This window comes from Glycine soja, chromosome 1, assembly GCF_004193775.1.
Source record: "Glycine soja cultivar W05 chromosome 1, ASM419377v2, whole genome shotgun sequence".
Lineage (NCBI taxonomy): Eukaryota > Viridiplantae > Streptophyta > Magnoliopsida > Fabales > Fabaceae > Glycine > Glycine soja.
The window spans coordinates 44,777,924-44,803,837 of NC_041002.1; the positions used below are offsets into that span (position 1 = coordinate 44,777,924).

A 25,914-nucleotide genomic window follows, 5' to 3' on the forward strand; every position below is an offset into this window, starting at 1 on the left:
AGGATAGTGGCCCGGGGGAGATGACGATCAGCGGAGGCTCTTCATCCTAGTGGACAACTTTTTGGATTCGTTTTGTATATTTTTTAGGGTAGGTGTATCTAGGACTAACTGTTAGGTTTACTCTTTTGTTTTTGTATGGGTAGACCTGATGTATAGGCATTTGATGATTGTATACATGTGGCTGAAGCCACCACTATGGACACCTTTGCTCTGGATGACACTATGTATTTTGTAAAACTCCCATATTTTGGACAGCTTTAAAACGATGAATGCATTTATAATCGATCTTGTTATTTGAAAAGAAAGCATTAGCAACTTTATTTGTAAAAGAGTTTATCGACCGTATTTTATTCTTTTATTTTCATGTGACGACCTAAAGTAATGGCTGGTACATTCTTCCTTTTGGAACAGCAAAATAATTTAGAGAATTATGAGCGGTAAGAAAGAAATGACTCCGAATAGAGTTGTGAACTGGCCATTCAGGACTTTATAGTGAGGATTTTCCTTCTAAACCTAGTTATGGTGAAAAGAGAAAGAAATGAAAAAGAAAAAGAAGAAAAAAAAATTTACCATGGTTTTTGTTATTTAAATTATTTCTATTAAACCAGTCATTAATTTAGGGACGCCACACCTAACTCCTCTATTTAACAGGCCTATGCCACTGAACTTTTTCAGGAAGAACACCAAGCTCTAGGACTCTCAACTTTTTCTATTATTAGTTCTTAGTACTATATTTCCACAAGAATAATTCATAGTATGATTTTCTTTTAGGTAGTGCATCTTGAGGCATAGGTTTAATAATTGGCCCAAAATTAGGAGGCTATTTAGCTCAAGTACTATCTATATTCTTCGGACATATCTTTGGGAAATTTCGGACGGATATAGTCTGTCAGAAATTTTCGACAGATAGTAAAAATCTGTTGGTTAAAATTTCCTACGACCATTTTTTCGTCGAAAATTTTATATTACCTAGCAAATGATTAGCTTTAGTCTTAAATTTATTTTTTTTAAATAAATATAATTCATTGTAAGATTAAATAGAAAATTCTGACTTTGTTCATTCCTTCATGACACTTGTGATAAAGGAAAATAATATTAACTCGTGTAATGGTTTGTGACATTATTTGAATAACAATTCTATTTTTAATGTTATTTAAATCATAGAAGTTCATAGAATAACCATTTGATATTTAAAAATTTTATGCATAGAATTATTTTCTTTTAAAAAAACTTCATTTGAATATGCAACAATTGAAGCCAAAGATAGAACTATTATTCCACTAACACTATCATACAAGGAAGCATAGATGGAAAAAAATGTTAATGTTAGCCAAGGTTAACACCAATTGGAAAAACAATTTAAAAACAAAAAAAAATCATTGGATTTACCAATCTATTAAGTGTTGAACACTTTTAATTAGCAACCAAAACAAATTAGTGTTGAATACATTAGTGATGGTCTCAAGCCATCACTTTGTCGACATTAAAGTAACTATTAGTGTTAACTTAATTTTATACAACAATAAATTATGTCTTTCCTATTAGTATATCCTATTTTCACTAATGCAAAAAAAAACGATTCTACAACACTGCATCAAGGATGATTCTAGAAAACTGTCATCTTAAAAAATGCGGTGGTATTTTTGTAAATAATCACAACTTTTCAAAGATGGTTCTTGCAAAGCCGTCTATAAAATATTTTTTCAAAAGTGGTTTTTGTCAAAACCATCTTTGAAATTACATACTCAAAGTCAGTTTTACAAAAAGAACCATTGTGGCTTCTTTTTCGTTTACACTCACTCGTTTTAATTCCCCCTCGCGTCCGTTCCTCTCCTCTCCTATTTATATACCTCACGCTCTTTCCTCTCCCTTCACGGCCATTCCTGAACCCTTACGGTGATGGATCGAATCAACATGATGGAGTTTCTATTAGAGCACTACGACAATGACAATGACAATGAGGAGTTGGACGTTGACGCAGAGGACTCCAAGGGGAGGACGACAATCCATATGGATGATGAGAAACCAGATCTGGTAATTTTTGAAGAGTTGCAACCGTAAAATGACAAAATCATCAAAGAAGTTGAAAAGGTTGGACCGGGGAGCACCAAGGGTTATAGAATGGTGAGGGGCACACACGGGGTGTTGGAGGGTGCATGGTACTTTGTGATTAAGGTTGCGAAGTTGGGAGAAAGTGGGCGTAAGATTCATGAGGCGCTTAGGGAGAAGTATGGAGAGGAAGGGTACAAGAAAGTGGATGTTAATTGTTTCAATATCAATTTGCCAGATAGGGGAACCATATTCCCCCGAATCATCTCAATTGGTTTGGTATATGCATAAGTTTCTATATCAATTTACTGATAGGATTTTTTTCCCTTTTCCCTTTACCATTTTATTATTTGTTTTTGTTTATGATGTTTATGATCTTATGTAGTCAACTCCAATGTTCTATTTGTATGGGTATTGCTTTGGAATATATTCTGATTCTGAAGATATTGTTGTTTTCTTGGCCACTTTGTGGGTTTAAATCACAGGTTGGTTTTTGGGAGTTCGTTTATTGATTATGCTAAGAGATTGGTTCGCTTGCTTAATGGGTGTTCTTTCTTTCTTTATCGTGGTTTTTTTGCTTTAAGAGGATTCCTGACCATTTCATATTTTTATGTTTCTATTTTTTCTCATAGTGAATTTTTTTCTTTCATAAAAAACACAAGTGTTGGGTTTCCTTAAAGCCGATTGACCAAATAAATGAGAGATTCCTAATCTATGAGATATTGGATATTTTTATTTCACTAAAAAAAAAAGTGAAACTGAAATAATTTGTTGTAGAGTATCTTCAGTTTTAATTAATGTTTCAAGGTATTCATGTACTAATTACTAGTGACTCATGATATTTTCAGGATCTAAGAAACAAATTACGAAGATCTTGGAATATGTTCGCCAGTTATATTCCTCAGAGTTGGAAGAGAATGCAAATGATGCTTCAATTGGTCAAACCACTCAAAATGTTTTGGTTGATTGGAAGCTTATCATACTCAAGCTATGCAATAAGAAACTAGAACTACTTTTGAACCTTATTAAGGAAGTCCTTGATATGATTGAGACTCAGGAAGATATGAAGTATAAAGAAGGTTGGTAACAATTATTTCCTTCTACATTATCCCTTCTCTTTATGTATAATTTCTGGTTGAAATTTAATATCCTTTTTGGGGTATTTGGGATGTATTTTTCTTGTGTGCTTTTGTCATTTGATTCCCCATTTATTTACTTATTAAATGTTAGATACATTCTAGGGCTTTAAATTCACTACTAATGGAAATTCTTTTCCAATTGGATTCCTTTTAGTATTGCTTCTACCTTGAGCCAACATGCAATCAGATATTGAGTTTTAAAATTATTCTCCTTCATTTTGGTTTGGGATTTTTTTTTATATATCACATGACTTTGCAAATTATGTCAATTAGAATAACATGTTATATTAATAGAGTAGAGCTTACTTCATACTTTATGAGGTTCTAAGTTTGGATACCTTGTTTTCAATTCTGACTACTTTTCTTTTATCTTAATGATTCTAACTCACTTGTATGTTGTTATACATCAGACCTTATGAGACACTGCTTTAAAAGCAAAGAAGGGATCATTAACTATCTACATATAGGACAAGCTACATTTGGAAGATATGGACAACTTATTGTTAGAATTAATGTCTCATGTGAGAGGCATGTGACTTATGTAGGGACTAATAAATAAATAATTAATAATTAAGGAATAAATTGTAATTGGGTTAAATAGAAGTTTCTAAAAGTAATTGCTATTTGATGGAAGTAGTGATTATAAAAGGGGGTTAATACCCATTAACATGAAATAAGGACCTCTTTCTGACAAAAAAGTGCTCTCTCTAATTTATAATTATCACAAACATAGAGAGACAAAAAGACTAGTCAAGGGAGTGAAATCTTATTTCTCTCCTCTTTCGAGAAAATCAAAGTACACCATAGAGAAGTCTCACTATGGAGAAAGGTACGCACTGTTTATTATTTGTGAGAATCATAGGTTTCAAGATCCTGTTGGTTTCCTATAATTGATAATCTAGGAAACCCTTAATAGTTTTGCATGTGGTATCAGAGCGAGGTTATGAAATTATATGATTATCTATTAATGATATTTTTCTCCAAATTTTGTGAACCCTAATTATGAAATTTAGGGATTTTATTTTCCGCTACATGTTTTGTTTTATTGGCAATATTTTATGATTGTTGAATTCTAATTTTGAGAAAGAAATCACGGAGTGGCTTCTTTGTTGGACTTGGAATTCATGCCTTTTATTGGGATTAAAGATGACAATTATGTATTATAATAATAAAAAAATAGCAATTATGTTTCACCTTTGGAGAAAGATTCCAAATTATGTTTCTTTTTCATCTTGGAACGGAATGAAAATGCACCAATGAAAAGCCAAATCTTCTTCTGTCGTATGCATTTTGCATGAATTGTTTGAAAAGCGCTTGTCGGCATGTACGTTCGCTGCCTAGTAAAGCCTTTTGAAATTGCTATTTGCAAACCCCATTTTGCCATTCTCAATCCCACTTGTTCATTTTTTTCCAGATATTATTATTAAACATGATTAAAGGATTGAAAGTTTACCCTATAATTAAATTAACGTGAATGCTTTGAAATTATTCGTAGCAGTAAATATGTATATGCTGCATATTTCCTTGAATGTGTTTGAATGCATAAGACAAATAAATGTGAATGTTATTTTATGGCCTGGAATGAAATTAATATAATGGCTATGAATTGTTAATAGCAATAATTATGTGTAGGCCATATATTTGGTTGGAATTAAATGTATGATGAATTTGTTAGTCACCAAAGTGGCCAAATTTATAAGGTTATTTAATTCCAAATTAATGATTATTTCAATTACTCATAAAATAATAGAAGCTAAATTATATGATTATTGGTTTCTGGGTAATTGAAATTAATTGTTATAAGGCATTTATGGATCGCCCAAAGGTTGATTAGTTGTTCTTATAATTAATGAATATAATTATAGGCGATTTGTGTGTATCATTAGTTTTATTTATATACCCAAACGTAATAGGTACTACTAATTGGTGCATATTTAATTGCCAAATATTGTTAAGAATTTTATTAGCATCATCATGTTTGTATGTTGTGTGTTGGTGTATCACCCAAAGGAGAACATCAATAAATATTGGCCGTTATCTGAATGAATCATATGTATGACATGTGTTTTATGTCTCAAAACATTTATGTGAATGTTATTATGCAATACATGTTCCCAATTCACTAAATTCTTATGTATCATCTGTTCCAATTTTAATGGGCTTAACTTTTTTGACTGAAATGAGCAAGTCCAATTACACCTCGGTGTTTTGGATCTTGATCTTGTTATATTGAAAGAGAAGTTTGTTACTATTACTGGTGTTAGTAGCAATGAAGAGAAAGTCCATTATAAAGCTTGGGAAAGATCTAACAGACTCAGCCAAATGTTCATGAGAATGACTATTGCAGACAGTATTAATTAAGACTGCTCTCCCTAAGACCGATAATGCTAAAGAGTTTCTAGGATTAGTAGGAGAGCGCTCTCAAATAGCTGATAAGTCTCTTGCTGGGACATTAATAAGTACACTTTCCACCATGAAGTTTGATGATTCGCGTACTATGCATGAACATGTCATTGAGATGACAAACATTACAGCAAGACTTAAGACCTTGGGAATGACTTTGAATGAGAACTTTAATGTTCAGTTTATTCTAAACTCATTACCGTCTGAGTAGGTCCGTTCCAAATGAGGTATAATATCATGAAAGATAAATGGAATGTGCATGAATTGCACATTATGTTAGTTCAGTAAGAAATGAGGCTTAAGAATCAAGGGAATCACTTAGTTCATTATGTAAGCCACCAAGGGAATCAAGGAACTGAAAAAAAATTTATGAAGAAGCATGATAAAGGCAAAGGGTCATTAAAGATCAATGACGACTCTTTGCAAATCCAGAAGAAGGCATCAAAGGGCAATAATTGCCATTTCTATGGGAAATCTGAACATTTCCAAAAGGATTGCCTAAAACGTAAGTCTTGGTTCAAAAAGAAAGATGAGCTTAATGCTATTGTATGTTTTGAATCAAACTTAACTGAAGTTCCTCATAATACATGGTGGATTGATTATGGATGTACGACCCATGTTTCTAACACTATGCAGAGATTCCTTATAATCAAAACCATAAGCCCAAATGAGAAGTTCGTCTTCATGGGGAATAGAGTGAAAGCTCCAGTGGAAGTAGTTGGGACTTATCGTTTAAAACTTGACAATGGACATCATTTGGATTTACTGGAAACTCTTTATGTACCTAGTTTATCTAGGAATTTAGTTTCATTATCTAAACTTGATGTTACTGGATACTCTTTTAATTTTGGTAATAGATGTTTTTGTTTATTTAAGCATAATCATCTCATTGGTACTTGTGTTCTTTGTGATGGTTTATATAAATTGAAATTAGATTATTTTTGTGTTGAAACTATTTTAACTCTGCATCATAATGTTGGAACTAAATGTAGTTTAGTGAATTAACGACCTGCTTTCTTGTGGCATAAACATTTAGGTCACATTTCTAAAGAAAGGATGAAAAGATTAATAAAGAATGAAATTCTTTATGATCTATATTTTACGGATCTAAATATTTGTGTGGATTGTATTAAGGGAAAACAAACAAAACATACAAAGAAAAGAGCTACAAGAAGCACTCAACTTCTTGAAATTATGCATACTGATATTTGTGGACCTTTTGATGTTAGTTTTTTTGGAAAGGAAAGATACTTTCACCTTTATTAATGACTATTCATGTTATGGTTATGTCTACTTACTAAAAAAGAAATCTCAGGCAGTGGATGCCTTAGAAATTTACTTGAATGAAGTAGAAAGGCAATTAGACAAAAAGGTAAAAATTATTAGATCTGATAGAGGTGGTGAGTATTACGGAAGATACGATGAAGTTGGGCAACACCCAGGTCCATTTGCTAAGCTTCTTCATAAACATGACATTTGTGTGAAATATATAAAGCCTGGTACACCACAACAAAATGGTGTATCATGAAGGCGTAATTGAACTTTAATGGATATGGTTAGGAGTATATTAATCAATTCAACTTTACCCGTATCTTTGTGGATGTATGTCTTGAAAATTGTCATGTATTTCTTGAATAGGATTCCTAGTTAGGCAGTTCCAAAGACACATTTTGAATTATGGACGAGTAGGACACCTAGTATAAGGCACCTGTATGTTTGGGGTTGCCAGACAGAAATAAGGATTTATAATCCGCAAGAAAGAAAATTGGATGCAAGAACAATCAGTGGATATTTCATTGGTTATCTAGAAAAGTCAAAGGGGTATATGTTTTATTGTCCTAATCATAGTATGAGAATTGTCGAAACTAGAAATGCAAGGTTCATTAGAAATGGTGAAATCAGTGAGAGTATAGTTTCACGAGAAGTAGAAATTAAAAAAGTTAGAGTGCAAGTCCCTTTAGCTTGTGCCTCTAGCAGTAAGGTGATTGTTCCTTTAGTTATTATTACAAACAACAATGAAGAAGCACAACACAATAATGAGCCCATGATATATAATGAACCTATTGTGGAAGAACCGCAAGAAGTAGCATTAAGGAGGTCTCAAAGAGAAATGAGATCAGCTATTTCGAATGACTATGTGATATACCTACATGAAACAAAAATAGACTTAAGTACTAATGGTAATGATCCAATTTCGTTTTCACAAGCTGTGATAATTCTGAGAAGTGGTTAAATGCCATGAAAAAAGAAATAAATTCCATGAAACATAATGGTGTTTGGGACCTTGTAAAATTGCCAAAGGATTGTAAGAGAGTTGATTGTAAGTGGGTCTTCAAGACTAAGCATGACTCTCATGGCAACCTTGAATGTTACAAGGCTAGACTTGTTGCTAAGAGATTTACTCAAAAAGATGACATTGAGAGACGTCTTCACCAGTCTCACGAAAGGATTCTTTCAAGATTATCATGGTATTAGTAGCCCATTATGACTTGGAGCTACATCAGATGGATGTGACAACTGTCTTTCTTAATGGAGATTTAGAGGAGAATGTTTATATGGACCAACCAATGGGGTTCTCAGTTGATGGAAAGGAACACATGGTGTGCAAATTAAAGAAATCAATATACAATCTTAAGCAAACTTCCCACCAATGGTATTTGAAGTTTAATGATACCATTGTTTCCTTTGGATTTAAGGAAAATACTGTTGATCGATGTATATATCTAAAGGTTAGTGGGAATAAGGTTATTTTTCTAATGCTGTATGTTGATGATATATTGCTTGCAACTAATGATCTTAGACTTCTTCATAAAACTGAGAAGTTTCTCTCTAGTAACTTTGAAATGAAAGATATGGGTGAGTTAAGCTATGTGATAGGGATAGAAATATTCCATAATAGATTACAAGGATTGTTAGGCTTATCTTAGAAAACATATATTAATAAAGTACTAGAGAGATTCAGGATGGGAAAGTGTTTAGCATTACCTGTTCCAATTTAGAAAGGAGACAAATTTAGTCTCGCACAATGTCCTAGGAATGATATGGAATGAAAACAAATGGAAGCAATTCCATATGCATCAGTTGTTGTTGCATCTACCATGGAAGCTGAATTTGTAGCATGTTTTGAGGCTACAATTCAGGCTAATTGGCTGTGGAACTTTATTTCAGGGCTTGGAATTGTCGACAGTATTGCTAGGTCGTTGAAAATGTATTGATATAAATCCACAACAATATTTTCTCTAAGAACGACAAGTACTCTAAGGGTGCTAAGCATATGGAATTGAAGTACTTTGTCATGAAGGAAGAAGTTCAAAAACAAAGAGTGTCAATAGAACATAATAGCACAAATCTTATGATAGTTGACCCTTTGAATAAAGGATTACTGCCCAAGACATTTATAGAACATGTTGAAAGTATGGGCAATATTGTTATTGATGATCATTAAGTGTAATTTATCTTATGCATTTTAGTGACACTCTGAGCTCAATTATGATATATTTCTGATTACCTGTTCTCTATGTTTGCATGCATGTTTGTGTTAGAGTAATGTTAACAGGTTTTGTCATGAATAAAGACATTATGTTGGACCAATTATGTACTTTTAACTAATGGTCATATTAAGGAGAAGACTAATTTGTAGTACATGGAAGAGACTATGTCGATTAAGTGATGTACAACCGCCATGACTCAAATGGGTTCCTATTTTTAATCATGAAATTATTATGTACCCAATGTATAGAACATTTTAGTCATTTTTAATGCGCGTTATGTTAGTTTAATCTATTTATTTATTTAGTCCATAATGTTTAGTAATGTGACATGAGCCAAGTGGGAGAATGTCAGAATTAATGTCTCATGTGAGAGCCATGTGACTTATGTAAGGACTAATAAATAATTAATAATCAAGGACTAAATTGTAATTGGCTTAAATAGGAGAATTTTCTAAAAGTAACTGTTACTTGATGGGAATAATGGTTATAAAAGGGGGTTAATACCCACTAACGTGAAATAAGGTCCTCTTCCTGACAGAAAAGTGCTCTATCTAATCTATAGTCATCACAAATGTAAAGAGACAAAAAGAATAGTCAAGAAAGTGAAATCTTGTTTCTCTCCTCTTCTAAGAAAAACAAAGTACACCAGAGAAAAGTCTTACTATGGAGAAAGGTATGCACTGTTTATTATTTGTGAGAATCATAGGTTTCAAGATCCTGTTAGTTTTCTATAATTGATAATCTAGGAAACCCTTAATAGTTTTAGACTTATTATATCAGTAAGTTAGCTTGTGTTTGGTTTTGATGTATTTTGGTTTAACAATCATCTTTTCCCTCCTAAAAGTTTTGTTATTAAGATCTTGGTTATATTTGAATGGAAACTAAACTAATCCAAACACTCTAATTAAGATCTTTATTTAAATTGAATTAAAATGTTGTACAGTTCTTGTTAATCGACAAAATGAAGTGTTGATTGAACTTTCTTTTTCCTTAAAATTTTTTAAAGCCCCACTGTTACTTTGATCAATTTCCTCCTTTCTAATTCAAGGATTTGACTTTGTGGAGCTTAAATTCTATTTGACTCATGCTATATGTTCATTCTAATTCTTCAACATTTTCCTAGATGGTATAGGTTCATTCATGTATTTGATCTTTCTATTTTACTTCTTAAGGCCCTAACAAAATCTATCATAACAAGATTTTTCTCTATTTATTGTTGTTTCATATAAATTATTAACAATATAAGTGAGAAAGAATCGCCACATATAAATTATAATGTTCTAATCAATACACACAATTGTACTTTTATTAATTAATCTTTGCTAACATTATTTATATTTTATCTTTGTGGCAGATCATTTTGTACACTGAAATATATGTAAGTGTTGCACTACATTACATCCATACACACTTCTTGCATAAATCAGATTTGATCCATTACTTCATTATATGTACACTACAAATGCTTTATCGCCTATAGGATTCTATCCTCAAGTTTAATTTTAGCATATGGTAGAAAAAGTATGTACATTTGGTATTGAATCATATTGTAAAAATTATGAAAAACTATTTAAGTGGGAACATTATATGACATGATATCTCATATTTTTTTAATTATTTATGAAAATTATAAATAACTATTTTTGCTTGAGAACATTATGTAACTAAATCTCATTTTTTATTTAGAGTTTGTTTATATGGAATTTTTTAAAAAGAAAAAGACATTTCTAAGACAATAATTGTCAATTTTTAAATTTTTTTTAAGTAAAAGACATTTTAAGATGATTTGTTAAAAAATTGTTTTAGAATGTAGACATTCTAAGACAGTTTTTGAAAAAACCATCTTAGAACTCTCATTTTTTTTAATTTATTTTAAAAAAACATTCTAAGATTGTTTTAATTCAAAATCATTCTAGAAAAGTTGTATTCAAAGATAGTTTTGATTTGAAAACCATCTTAGGACGATACTCTTCTAAGACAGTTATTTGCATGAAAATCGTCTTAGAATAATAACTTTTCTAAGATGATTTTTTAGAAACTGTCGTAGAAAGTCTTAACTTTTCACGACATTAGTTTAAAAAACAGTTCAAAATCGTCATTGAATATATTTTTTCTAGTAATGTTTTCTCTTAATATATTTCTTTTTATACTTTTAATCACACCAAAAAATGAGGTAGACTTCTAATATTATTCTTACCATCGATATATATATATATATATATATATATATATATATATATATATATATATATATATATATATATATATATATATATATATATAATCACATAACCCTACTCATGACTTAATTAGAAGTATTAAAGTAAAATTTGAATTCAACTTCAAGTTTAATTCTAAAATTTAATTATCTATATAATTCAACTATAAAAATTACAATTCAAAACCAATTATAATTCTTACAAAATTGGAGGTATAATTATAATTTTAAACTACAATACTAATTTTGAGCATAAAACAAACTCTGCTGAACTCGTACCAAGGAATTAAGAGTTAAGTAAGGGTTTTGAGAAGCTTATAAGCTTCTTTGACAAAAAAAAAAAAAACTTATTTGAAACATAAATTTATTTTAATAGTTTATTTTCATAAGCTAATTCAAGCAATTTATGTAAAATAAACTGACTTATAAGTTATTAACTTTTTTACTTCTCAATTTTATCTATACTTTTTTATTTTAAATTTCATTTTACCATTTTATTCAATTCAAAAAATCTTTTTTATTTTTAAATAATATTATTAATAAAGTATTTAAATGTTAAAAAATGATTTTAAACAATATAATTATAATAAAATATATTTAATTTAATTTTAATTTTTTATTAAATTAACTAATTTATAAGTTATAAACTTTCAACTAGTTTTTAACTTATAATTTTTAAACTTACAGTTAGATTAAGCTAATTTTTCTTAACATGCATATTCTTAGTATTGAATGGTGGGAATAAGTCAGGCCAGATCAGGCTTTAAAAGGTTTGAGCCTAGCCTACGATGAATCTTTGAGGCCTAAGCTTGGCCTATAGCCTATCAAAGACTTTTATTTTAGCTCGGCCTGACCTTTTTAAAAGTCTGGCCTAGCCTGATAGCCTTTTTAAAAGTCTTCTTCACAATAAATATTTAATATTTTATGGAGTAGGAACATAATAGAAAAGTTAAAGAAAAAAGAAAGTCAATCAAAATAATGAGGAATATAAAAGGACACATGACTCACCTAAATTGTAATTAAAGTCCTTGATTATAGGAATAGAAGTTATGGAGTGTAATCAAAATCTCTCATAGTTTAAAAAAAAAATTAATTATATCCAAAAAATAATATTATATATTGGTACCCAAAAAATAATATATATATATATATATATATATATATATATGGCTTTTTAATTAAATAGACCAGTTCAGACTTATAAGGCTTTTTAATAAGCCTAAGATCTATTTAATTTAATAGGTTTTTAAAAAAGCCTGAGTCTAACCTTTTAATTAAATAGACCAGTTCAGACCAGATTTTACGTAGGTCAGGTCATAAGGTCCTGTAGGCCAACCTGACCTATTCTCACTCCCCAAAAGCGATAATTTTAGCAAACCTAGCCTCATTGAATCAATGGCGAATAGTAGTGTAATAACTTTAAATGCTTTCATGAACCTTTTAAAAAAATAATTCAATGTCTCTATCGTACGCTACTCGGTTGCTTTATTTCATATGTGAAGAATTAGTCCAACATATATAATAAAGTCATAGAGTATAATAGTCTAACACCATGTTGCACGCGCTTCTTTAAAAGCGTCAAGATACATATATTCAAAAACGAGTTCCAACAGCTACTTTCAACTTCCAACCAGAACTAGTCATCCTTCTACCTAATTATTATCCTCCTTCAAACTTGATCATTGACCACTTCATATCTCACTTGCCAAACTCACCCATATATATAGTAACAGTTTCAAGTATCATTCTATCAATCAAAGAATACACACGCCCCACAATTAAGCCATAGTGCACAAAGCTTTTACAAGAAATTGAAAAGTCAATATCCAAATTCATCAATTAATTGCTAAACTTCAATTCGCAATCATGCAAAACCAACAACCCTCCGGTATCATCAACCCTAAGTATTGTGCTCCATATAATGTCGACCTAGCAATTGTGAGAAAGGTCTTGGCATTAACTGATAGCTTTACCGTCACCGATGTCAATGGCCAAATTGTTTTCAGCCTTAAGGCCTCTCTCATGACCCTCCATGACCACCGTGTCTTGCTTGACGCCGCCGGAGAACCCGTCGTCACACTACGCCGGAAGGTTTGACCATATATTTAGATATATTTCTTAATTTATCTTATTATTTATAACCTATTTTATATTGTGATTTTGGTGGGGAGGAATTAATTTTTTTACGGTGAGGATATTTTGATTAATTTTTAATTGATAATTTGAAGAATATGAATTAATTAACAAACTTATATAGTTTCTAGGATTGGATATATTGCTTAATTTTCTTGAATATAGATAATTAAAACTGTGTTCATGTTATTTCGTGGATAATATATATATATATATATATATATATATATATATATATATATATATATATATATATTATTTTCTTAACATTACGTACATAAATCATGATCTCGAAATATCCTATGAAACAATTCAAATTTGTTTATGTATATAGTTAATGACTGCTCATGATCGGTGGGAAGTTTTCCGTGGTGGAAGCACGGAGCCCAAAGATTTGATCTTTAGTGTGAAGCGATCGTCCTTTTTCCAACTGAAGACAAAATTAGATGTGTTCTTAGCCAATAATACTAAAGAAGAAGTATGTGACTTTAAGGTGAAAGGAAGTTGGTTCGAACGATCTTGTGTTGTTTATGCTGGTGAATCTCTGAACATTGTTGCCCAGGTGAGACTTTTGCTCTTTACCTGTATTTTGGATAAAGTTCAAGCAAAGAAAAATTCATATATTTAAATCAATTCATTTTATTATATTTTGTAAGAAAATAATAATTTTATTATATTTAATGATATCATTTCAAAAATATCATTCATTTAATTAAAATTTTATTTCCAATAATTAAATTTTATTCTTGATATCATGTTCTAATCAAGAATAATTTGAGAAGAAAACTTGTTTCCTAAGTTGAATTAACAAAATTAAATGATATTCATTAATTTTCTTAATTAGTTCAAGTCATATTCTTTCTTCTTCGTTATAATAGAGACCAAAGGTCATAACAAAAAATAAAATAAAATAAAGCAGTAAGTACATGTAGTTGACAATATAATTAATTTGTCTTTAAAATAATACTTTTCCGGACATAAAAGTAAGCAAAATTACCTAATCTTTAGGTTAATTAAAAAAAGTTGGTTAACATAATTTAATTCTCCTATTTGAATTAAAGAAATATACTTTCTCCTAAAATATCATATCATTTATTCAAACTTAATATAAAAAATAAAAGAAATTATTGAAAATAAAATCTTAATTAATTAAAGAGTATTTTTGTAATAATATCAATAAATATGATCAAAGAAATTAAAATTTATTTAGATAGAGTGTAAGTTTTTTACTTATATTTAAGTGAAGAGTACTTATTTGTTCTTTCAAATTCTAATTTTTCAAGTGCAATATATTATGTCATTGCAGATGCATAAGAAGCACACTCTTCAAAGCATTGCGTTTGGGAAAGACAATTTCATGGTTACAGTGTATCCAAATATTGACTCCGCATTCATAGCGACACTGATTCTGATTATTGACGAAATTAACAAAGACATGAAAAATCAATGATTATTGAGCTTTTAGTTTGTGACTTCCTCTGGGTGCTCTGGTTGTGATCATCAAAAAGTTCATTAAGACAAAAATTGTGACATACTCCAATAAGAGAATGTGAGACAGAATCTCGCCAGCATTCCTCATGTTTTATTGTATACTTTTTTTTTTTTGTCATTGTGTATTTGCTTGTAATGTTTTAATGTATACTTCTTCAGTCCTACGTACAGTATAAGGAAAAAAATTTGAAAATAAATGTGATTTTAATTAATTAAGAAAATTAGTTAATATTATTTGATTGTATTAACTTTAAGTTAAAATAAAATTATTCTTAAAATATTTTTAATTTGAATTTATTATCATGATTAAAAAAATAATCAAAAATAGAGTTATAATTAAATAAAAGGTGTTTTAAAAATAATATCATTAAGTAGAGGTGAAATTAGTTAAATTTATTAATATTTGAATACAAGAAACAAAATATTTTTTTTCCGAGTTCAGGAGGAAATAATATACTTCTTTTTTATTTATACCTCTACTAATATTAATAATATTAATGATGCATAATAAACTATAAATAAATTAAAAATAATAAATATAATTTTATATAATTATTATACTCTTTCATTTATTTATTTACTAACTGTCTTATAAAAAAAACTATTACAACAATAATTATCAAAGAACAGAGGAGTAAATTATAATAACATTTTTATTTTATGCTGTATATACCATTAAAATCTCAAAATAATAAAATGTGACATTTTAAAATTATTACTTAATTGTTCTTTTAACCACAAAAAAATTCTATAAAAAAATAATAATCTCAACAACTTATTTATATAGAGCATCTTTTTATGCCCCCAAAATTTTACTATTTTCTTTCATTATCCACCTCAACTAATTAATAGAATTAGTGTGCAACTTTTTCATTTAATCACTCTCAACAAGCAACTGTAATCACTCTCATATAAAACTGGGGTATGAATTCTTCAAAGAAAAATCAGTATTAATAATCAAGGTGGAGGCTAGCGTGAGCTACCTCACAAGTCTCCAACTGTGAGAAACTTTTTTCACATCGTTAGTTTTTTTAAATTTTCAGACAGATGATGACTTTTTTGCCCTTTTTTACGTTATTTCCTTCTTTCTCTCTCCTTACAAATTTGGTTCTCTTTCTTTTTCCCCCTCTTCTTTTTCGTTTTATTTCCTTCTTCTTTCTTATTGTCTCCTTTGCTTCTCTTCTCTTCTCCGCCTCCACTCCATAGACTCCTCCCCTTCAACATCGTTGTCATACCCTGAACAATCACTTTGACACTAAAAGAAAAATTAGATCTGACGAGGATTAAATTTGGCCTTAACTGGGGGTTAAAAATTGTACTTTTGGCATTTTCACAATCCCAAATTATCTTTTATGTCTTCCTCTCTCAACAATGCGATCAACTAATACAAAGGAGTTAAGAGTAATTAAATATAGGGAAATTAGTGTAACACTATACTGTTGGTAAAAGTCTTTACAATTATCCTACCTATTTTAATTATAATTTTTTTACGCATAACCCTGAACTTAGCTTTAGCTTTAGCTTTAACACCAAAGTACATGCATTTTATTCACAAATATCTTCATACTTTGCAATAACTTATAAATGCCTTCATGAGCCTTAAGAAATTAATGATTTAATGTCTTTCTTGTAACAATAGTTTATAGCAAATCGAAAAAATTACTGGCTGAGTCATGAACAATGTCGCTTTCTTTAAGACGTTTCGTGGCACTGCCAAAAATTGTGCAAACAGATTATCAACCACAACGTCCCCAGGATAAAACAGCCCAGATCACTGTATAAGATTCCCACTGCACTAAAGGGACCTTTTCTAGAATTACACCATCTTGTATGACTTGAAAAGTCACTCTAAAGCCACCCGAAAATATGACTTGAAAAGTCACTCTAATAGTCAACCGAAACATGTGACTTAAAAAGTCACTCTAATAGTCAACCGAAAATATGACTTACAAAGTCACTCTTAAAGGCAACCGAAAAATATGACTTACAAAGTCACTCTTAAAGGTAACCGAAAAATGTGACTTAAAAAATCACTCTTAAAGCCAACCAAAATTTTAGAGGAAGAAAGAAAAGTTGAGGAAATGCTTCTCAACTGGGGCAAGGAAAAAAGAAGAAATGAGTTCTCTATATATAGGGAGTGAAACACTATTCAAGTGTTTATCCTGAGCGATGTGGGACTTGAAGCCTTTTTTTTTCTTTCTTTTTTTTCAAACTTTCATCCTTTGTTCTAACAATCCCCCACTTGAAATTTGAAAAGAAGATTTTCGAGGATTTCATAAAATTGTGCATAAACAAAGGTGTCATACAACTTGAACCTTTGCATAGTGAGTAAGATTCAGATTTTACTAGAGTGACTCGAAGTCTTGAACTCTATCTCCGACATCAAACCACACACAACCTTTTCATAGGTATATTCTATAAAGCCCGTGCGTTAAAGGCCATGCACGTCTATCCCGGTATAGTGAACGCTCTAGAAATTCTTGCCCAAAATTTCATATGAAGCGGCCCCCACTTCAACATTCACATAGGTGAGTCTATCAAGAGTACTCCTATAGCCTAGGTACTCCACTCAATGTAGAGCATAGATCTCATTAAGAATTATGAATTTTTTTCATAACTCATCCTCTTGTTACGTCAGGAATCATGCTGCTTTCACTTATAACATCATGTTCATCTCATATCACTTCATAACTTGTTATTACCCATTGAACCTAGTTCTTGGGATCTCCAATCATTTAGGTCGGGTTACCATCATGAATGATCATCGCAGTAAGGGCAATAGTCCCATTATTTTAGAAGTGTTATGGACTTTCTCTCCAGCTAATCCTTTCGTCAAAGGATCTGCTAAATTATCATCAGTGCGTACGTGATCCACTCTAACAGCTCCTGTTGAGAGTAATTCTCTAATAGTGTTGTGCTTACGACGTATCTGTCGTTTCTTACCATTGTAATAACGGTTCTCAATTTTTGCAATAGCCGTGGTACTATCACAATGGATCAACACAGCTGGTATCGGTCTTTCCCATAAAGGAATCTCTGCAAGTAAGCTTCTTAGCCAACTTGCTTCCTCACTAGCAGTTGCTAGTGCTATCATCTCAGATTCCATAGTGGACTGAGCTAAGATAGTCTGTTTCTTTGACTTCCAAGAAACAGCCCTACCAGCTAAGCTAAATATATAGCTGCTGGTTGCTTTGGAATCATCTGAAAGAGTGTTCCAATCTGCATCGCTGTATCCTTCAAGTACAACGGGAAACCTTTTATAATGTAATCCAAGGTTTATGGTTCTTTTAAGGTACCTCATTACCCTTTCAATAGCGTGCCAGTGCTCCATACTAGGTCTACTGGTAAACCTGCATAATAATCCCACAACATAGGCTATGTCGGGTCTAGTACAATCAGTGGCATACCTAAGGCTGCCAATGATACTTGCGTACTCAATTTGTCGTATACCTTCACCAGTGTTCTTAAACAGTTTTACACTTGGATCATATGGTGTACTAGCAGGTTTACAGTCAAAGTAGTCATATTTCTTTAAGATCTTCTCAATGTAGTGAGATTGATCCAGAGAAATTCCCTCTTTTGACCTAGTAATCTTAATACCAAGGATTACACTTGCTTCTCCGAGGTCTTTCATATCAAAGTTGTTACACAATAATGATTTCACATTGTTCACTACATGAATATTTGAACCAAATATGAGAAGGTCATCGACATATACACATATAATAGTGCAAATATTATTTACAGATTTGTAGTAAATGCATTTGTCACTTTCATTCACCTTAAACCCATTCGAGACTATTAAGTTATCAAACTTTTCATGCCACTGCTTAGGTGCTTGTTTTAGGCCATACAAAGATTTATCTAACTTGTAGACTTTATCTTCTTGTCCATGAATCACAAACCCTTCAGGTTGTTCCATATCGATTTCCTCTTCCAATTCACCATTTAAAAAATCAGTTTTAACATCCATTTGGTGTACCACTAGACTGTGAATAGCAGCAAGAGATATTAGCACCCGAATAGATGTTATTCTATTGACTGGTGAAAAGGTGTCGAAGAAATCCACATTCTCTCTTTGCCTAAAACCCTTGGCTACAAGGCGAGCCTTGTATTTATCCACAGTACCATCAAGTTTTAGTTTCTTTTTCAAGATCCATTTACAACCAATTGGTTTGCAACCAGGAGGCAAGTCTACTAAATGCCATGTCTTGTTAGATTCTAAAGAATCCATCTCATCCTTAATGGCTTCTTGCCACAAGTCAGCTTCCAAAGAAGACAAAGCTTCTTGGAGGTTTGATGGATCCTCCTCTAATGTATAAGCCATATAATCGGGCCCATAATCTTTAGCTATTCTTGCTTTCTTACCTCTTCGAGGCTCTATATCTGATTATGGTTGTGCAAGATTTTCACTGCTAATAACAGGAAGATAATTGGATGAAGTACCCCCACTATCCCTTAATTTAAAAGGAAATTTATTTTCATAAAAATCAGCATCATTTGACTCTATGATCACTTTTGCGTTTAGGTCATAAAACCTATACGCTTTGCTATTAATAGCATAACCAATGAACACACATTCATAGGCTTTACTTGCAAGTTTAACCCTCTTAGGATCTGGGATCCTTACATAGGCCAGACATCCCCAAGTTCTCAAATAAGACAAATTTGGTTGTTTTTTCTTTAATATCTCATAGGGAGATGTCTTGCTTTTTGATTTGGGGATTCTATTTAGCACATAACAAACAGTTAACAAAATTTCGCCCCACCAAAAAGATGTTGTACTAGAACTCAACATAGTAGCTACAACTAATTCTGTAAAAGTTCTGTTCTTTCTTTCAGCTTTACCGTTCATTTCAGGTGAATATGGAGCAGTCGTTTCATGTATGATTCCATGCAAATTATAAAACTCATTAAACAAACTGGAATCATACTTTGTGCCTCTATCACTTCGAAGTTTCTTAATTTTCTTATTGAATTGATTTTCAATTTCTGTTACAAATAACTTAAACATGTCAAGCGCTTCACTTTTATTTTTCATAAGATATACATATGTATAATCAGAGCAGTCATCAATAAAAGTGATAAAATATCGTTTTCCATTTCTGGTCAACGTTCCATCAAATTCACATATATCAGAATGTATTAAATCCAATGGCTCAGATTCTTTAACTACTGATTTATGTGATTTCTTAGTTATTTTAGATTGACTGCAAAAAACACATTTTTCAAAGTGATTTGAAGATAGCTTTGGAATAAAACCTAAGTTACCCATATTAGATATACAACGACTATTTATATGACAAAGTCTAGAATGCCAGATATTAAAATCACACAGCATGTAAGCAGAAGGAGAAACTTTATTAATATCAAGATTCAATTTGAACATGCCATCAGGGGCGTACCCTTTCCCTACAAATACCCCATTCTTGGTCAAAGTAAATAAATCTACACCTATGGTCTGAGTAAACCCAACCTTGTTTAAAAGAAAACCAGAAACCAGATTCTTTCTCATCTCTGGAGTATGCATCACATCTTTGAGAATCAAAGTCTTTCCAGAGGTAAACTTCAGTTCAACATCTCCAGTTCCAGCAACAGTAGTGGTGTGGGAATCACCCAGCAACACTTTCTTATTTTCAACATTCGTGTATGTTTTAAACATAGCACGATCATAGCAGACATGGCGGGAGGCGCCAGTGTCTACCCACCATCCATCTGATCCTCCAATCATATTGATTTTTGTTATCACAACTATGTATGGCTCTTGAGTCATGTTAGCCTGGGGAGCACCTGTCATTGAAGGATTTCTGCATTTACGTGCCATATGTCCCAGTTTGCCACAATTGTAGCAGAGGAATGGCTCACCGGGATTATTCTTGGCAGGTGGATGTTGTCTAGCATGTTGGATCCTTGGGGGGTTCTTGTTGCAGTTGGAGGTATTGCTCACATTGCGGTTCAGATTCTTAAAGTTTTTGCCAATAGGCTTCAGAACTGCACCTGTGTTCTTCCTTTTAGTGTTGTTGTGAGACACAACCTACACTTCATCTTTCTGATCTTGTCTGCGTGCCTCTTCCTCAATGCGCAGATGTGTGATCAGAGACTCCAAAGAGAATTCTTTGGTCTTGTGTCTGAGAAGGTTTTTGAAATCCTTCCAGCCAGGAGGCAATTTGTCTATGATGACAGCAACCTGAAATTGTTCATCCAATGTCATACCCTCTTATATGATATCATGAGCAATTTTTTGTATCTCATGGGATTGAGACTCTACTGATTTATCATCAGTCATTTGATACTTGAGGTAGCGGTTAACAACATACTTTTTAGTCCCAGCTTCCTCAGTATCATACTTCTTTTCCAAAGCCAGCCAAACTAATTTGGCAGACTTATATGGGCTATAATAATCATAGAGATCATCAGCTAACCCATTCAGAATGAAATTCTTGCATAGGTAATCATTTTCATTCCAGAGAGCTAATCCCATAGTCATTTTATCCTTCACTTCCTTCTCAGCATCCTCAAGTACCACCGGAATATCAGTGTTCAAAACATAGGCAACTTTTCTCATAGTTAAATAAAACATCATCTTTTGTTGCCAACGTTTGAAATGATACCCTTCAAACCTAAAAGGTTTGTTGAGGTCATTGCTGTTCGAGCCAGTAATATCTACGGCAGCCATAGCAGAACCGAAAACGTCTTAAAATTGTTGTAACAATAGTTTATGGCAAACCAAAAAAATTACTGGCCGAGTCACGGACAATGTCGCTTTCTTTAAGACGTTTCGTGACACTACCAAAAATTGTGCAAGCAGACTATCAACCACGACGTCCCCAGGATAAAACAGCCCAGATCACTGTATAAGATTCCCACTGCACTAAGGGAATCTTTTCTAGAATTACACCCTCTTGTATGACTTGAAAAGTCACTCTAAAGCCACCCGAAAATATGACTTGAAAAGTCACTCTAATAGCCAACCGAAAAATGTGACTTAAAAAATCACTCTTAAAGCCAACCGAAAAATATGACTTACAAAGTCACTCTTAAAGCCAACCGAAAAATGTGACTTAAAAAATCACTCTTAAAGCCAACCAAAATTTTAGAGCGACAGAAAGAAAAAGGGAGAAGTTTGCCGGAAATGCATTGGCTGAAATATGGGAGGGAGAAAGAAAAGTTGAGGAAATGCTTATCAACTGAGGCAAGGAAAAAAGAAGAAATGAGCTCTCTATATATAGGGAGTGAAACACTATTCAAGTGTTTATCATGAGCGATGTGGGACTTGAAGCCTTTTTTTTTCTTTCTTTTTTTTCAAACTTTCATCCTTTGTTCTAACAGTCTCCAACGATGAGAAACTTTTTCCACATCATTAGATTTTTAAAATTTTCAAATGAATGACCATTGTTTCCTTTTTTTTTTCCCTTCTTTCTTTGTCTCTCTACAAATTTGACCCTCTTTCTTTTCTTTTTTTTCTCCTCCTCTTTTCCATTTTGTTTCCTTCTTCTCTCTTATGGCCTTCTTTGTGACTTGCTTCTCTCCTCTTCTCTGCCTCTATTCCATAGACTTGCTCCCCTTCAACATCGTTGTCATCCCTTAAACAATTGCTTCGACACTAACAGGAAAACTATATTTGTCGGGGGTTTAAACACTGGACTTTTGGCACTTTCACAATTCCAATTGTCTCTTTTATCTCTTCCTTTGTGAACAATGCGATCGACTCATACAAAGGAGTTGAGTTATGGAATAAGGACAGGGACGAATCTGTAGGGGGCGCACAGGGGGGTGCTTTGGCCTTTGGGGTCCGTAATTGATGTTATGCAGGCAATGGCATTGTCCATATGCTCTCTTTCTTCAAAGGTGTTTTTTTTATATCTTTTTTAATAGTACAATTTTTTTATCATGTTATTAAATCGTTGCATATAATATGTGCAATTAATTAGAGGGAAGAAGGAAAATATACATGTCTGTAATTTTTTTAGAACCAAACATATGTATAATCTAATGAACAGTTGATAGATAGAAATTACAATAATTAAGACTAATATGAGAAGATGTAGTTTTCTTCCCATTTTCAGATCCATTATTAGCTTTTATAAAGATTAGAGATTCACATCACAGTGGATGTTTCTGTTAGAATTTATGTTTAACATATGAGAGTATATGATTAATGTAAGGATTAATAAATGAATAATTAATAATTAGAGATTAAATTATAATTGGGTTAAATAGGAAAAGTTTATAAAGGTAATTACTACTTATGAAAATAGTGATTATAAAAGGGATTAATATTCATTAATGTGAAACAAGATTCCTTTTCTAGTAGAAAAGTGGCTTATCTAACTTTTAGTCATCACAAACATAGAGAGACAGAAAGAGTAGTCAAAGGAGTTAAATCTTATTTATCTCTTTTCCCAAGAAATCGAAATACACACGGAAAAGAAGTCTAACTATGGAGAGATGCACTCATTATTTATTTATAGGTGAGAATAATAGGTTTTAAGTTTTCATTTGTTTCTTATAATTGTTAATTTAGGAAATCTTTAAAATTTTTGCATGTGGTATCGAGTTATAAAATTTCTAATTCTCTAATAATGATTTATTTTTTTTCAATTATGATGAACCTTAATTATCAAATTTAAAATTTTTATTTTTGTGCTGTAAATATGATATTTTGTAAATAAAAAAATGGAGATTTTGATTTTTTTTCGAGAAAGTATATTATTAGAAAAATAAGTCAATTTTGTATTGCTTGCTTTAATTAATGCACTAATACATGAAAAGCTTGTGCTGCCGCAGTGTACGCACGTTACCCATTTATTTGGAATGAAGAAAGTACACGGATTGTTTTGAAGGCGGAGAAAGAAAGCGCAGCGGGTATGGACTAGGAATTGCTATTTGTAGCCCATTTTTACTATTCTCAATCCCACTTTTTTTAATATTATTATTAAACGTGATTAAAGGATTGAAAGTTTATATCTTGAAATTAAATTAATGTGAATTCTTTGAAATTGTTGCTAGCAACAAATATGTATATGTTACATATTTGCTTGAACGTGTTTGAATGCAAAAGAAAAATAAATGTGAATATTATTTTATGGCCTGAAATAAAATGGCTATAAATTGTTAATCGCAATAAGGATGTGCATGTCATGTATTTGATTGGAATTAAATGTATGATGAATTTGTTAGTCACCAAAGTGACCAAATTTATAAGGTTATTTAATTTCAAATTAATAATTATTTCAATCACTCATAAAATAATGGATGCTAAATTATATGATTATTGGTTTCTAGGTAATTGAAATTCATTGTTATAAGGCATTTATAGATCGCCCAAAGATTGATTAGTTGTTCTTATAATTAATGAATATAATTGTAGGCGATTTGTGTGTATCATTAGTTTTATTTATATACCCAAAGGAAATAGGTACTACTAATTGGTGCATATTTAATTGCTAAATAATGTTAAGAATTTTATTAGCATCATCATGTTTGTATGTTGTGTGTTGGTGTACCACTCAAAGGAGAACATCAATATACATTGATCGTTATTTGAACAAATCATATGTATGACATGTGTTTTATGTCTCAAAACATTTATGTAAATTTTATTGTGAAGAGAAAATCCATTATGAAGCTTGGGAAAAATCTATCAAATTCAGTCTAATGTTCATGAAAATGAATGTTGCAAACAGTATTAAGACAACTCTCCCTAAGACTAATAATGCTAAAGAGTTTATGAGGTTAGTGGGAGAGCTCTCAAACAGCTGCTAAGTCTCTTGCTGGGACATTAATGAGTACACTGACCACCATGAAGTTTGATGGTTTGCGTATTATGCATGAACATGTCATTGAGATGACAAACATTGCAGCAAGACTTAAGACCTTGGGAATGATTATGAATGAGAACTTCCTTATTCAGTTTATTTTGAACTCATTATCGTCTGAGTATGGCCCGTTCCAAATGAGCTATAATACCATGAAAGATAAATTGAATGTGCATGAATTGCACAGTATGTTAGTCCAGAAAGAATGGCTCTTGGAGATAGAGGTCTTGAGTGGCTCACCGAACTCTAACGAAATTTTGAGGTCAAAACGCATGCCGGAGGAATGGAGGAGAAGCACGTTAGTGCCAATCTATAAGAACAAGGGGGATATACAAAATTGTGCAAATTATAGGGGAATCAAGCTCATGAGTCATACCATGAAATTATGGGAAAGAGTGATCGAACGGAGATTAAGAAAGGAGACTCAAGTTACTGAGAATCAATTTGGTTTCATGCCGGGAAGGTCGACCATGGAAGCGATTTATTTATTACGGCGGGTGATGGAGCAATATCGCATGGCCCAACAAGACTTGCACTTGATTTTTATTGACTTGGAGAAAGCGTATGATAGAGTGCCTAGAGAGATTTTGTGGAAAGCTCTAGAGAAGAAAGGGGTTAGGGTTGCATATATTCGAGCTATCCAAGATATGTATGATAGGGTATCGACTAGTGTTAGGACACAGGGTGGAGAGTCAGACGATTTTCCCATCATAATTGGTTTACATCAAGGGTCAACCCTTAGCCCCTACCTTTTTACCTTAATTCTGGATGTCCTCACGGAACAAATCCAAGAGATAGCGCCGAGATGCATGCTTTTTGCAGATGACATAGTCCTCCTTGGAGAGTCGAGGGAGGAGTTGAATGAGAGGTTGGAAACTTGGAGACGAGCTCTAGAAACACATGGCTTTCGCCTAAGCAGAAGCAAATCGGAGTATATGGAATGTAAGTTCAACAAAAGAAGGAGGGTTTCTAACTCAGAGGTGAAAATAGGAGACCATATTATCCCTCAAGTCACACGGTTTAAATATCTTGGGTCTGTAATACAGGATGATGGGGAAATTGAAGGGGATGTGAATCATCGCATTCAAGCAGGATGGATGAAATGGAGAAAAGCATCGGGGGTGTTATGTGATGCAAAGGTACCGATCAAGCTAAAGGGAAAGTTTTATCGG

The 25,914-nt window shown here is 32.0% G+C and overlaps 1 protein-coding gene across 1 annotated transcript; it reads left to right on the forward strand.

Moving 5' to 3' along the window:
- Positions 1–12,985: 12,985 nt before the first annotated feature.
- On the forward strand, positions 12,986–15,158 carry LOC114416709 (protein LURP-one-related 15-like). The gene is made up of 3 exons (XM_028381688.1): positions 12,986–13,391; positions 13,768–13,995; positions 14,740–15,158. The coding sequence occupies exons 1-3, from the start codon at positions 13,167–13,169 to the stop codon at positions 14,881–14,883; spliced, it is 597 nt and encodes a 198-aa protein (XP_028237489.1). The 5' UTR covers positions 12,986–13,166; the 3' UTR covers positions 14,884–15,158.
- The last annotated feature ends 10,756 nt before the right edge of the window (positions 15,159–25,914 follow it).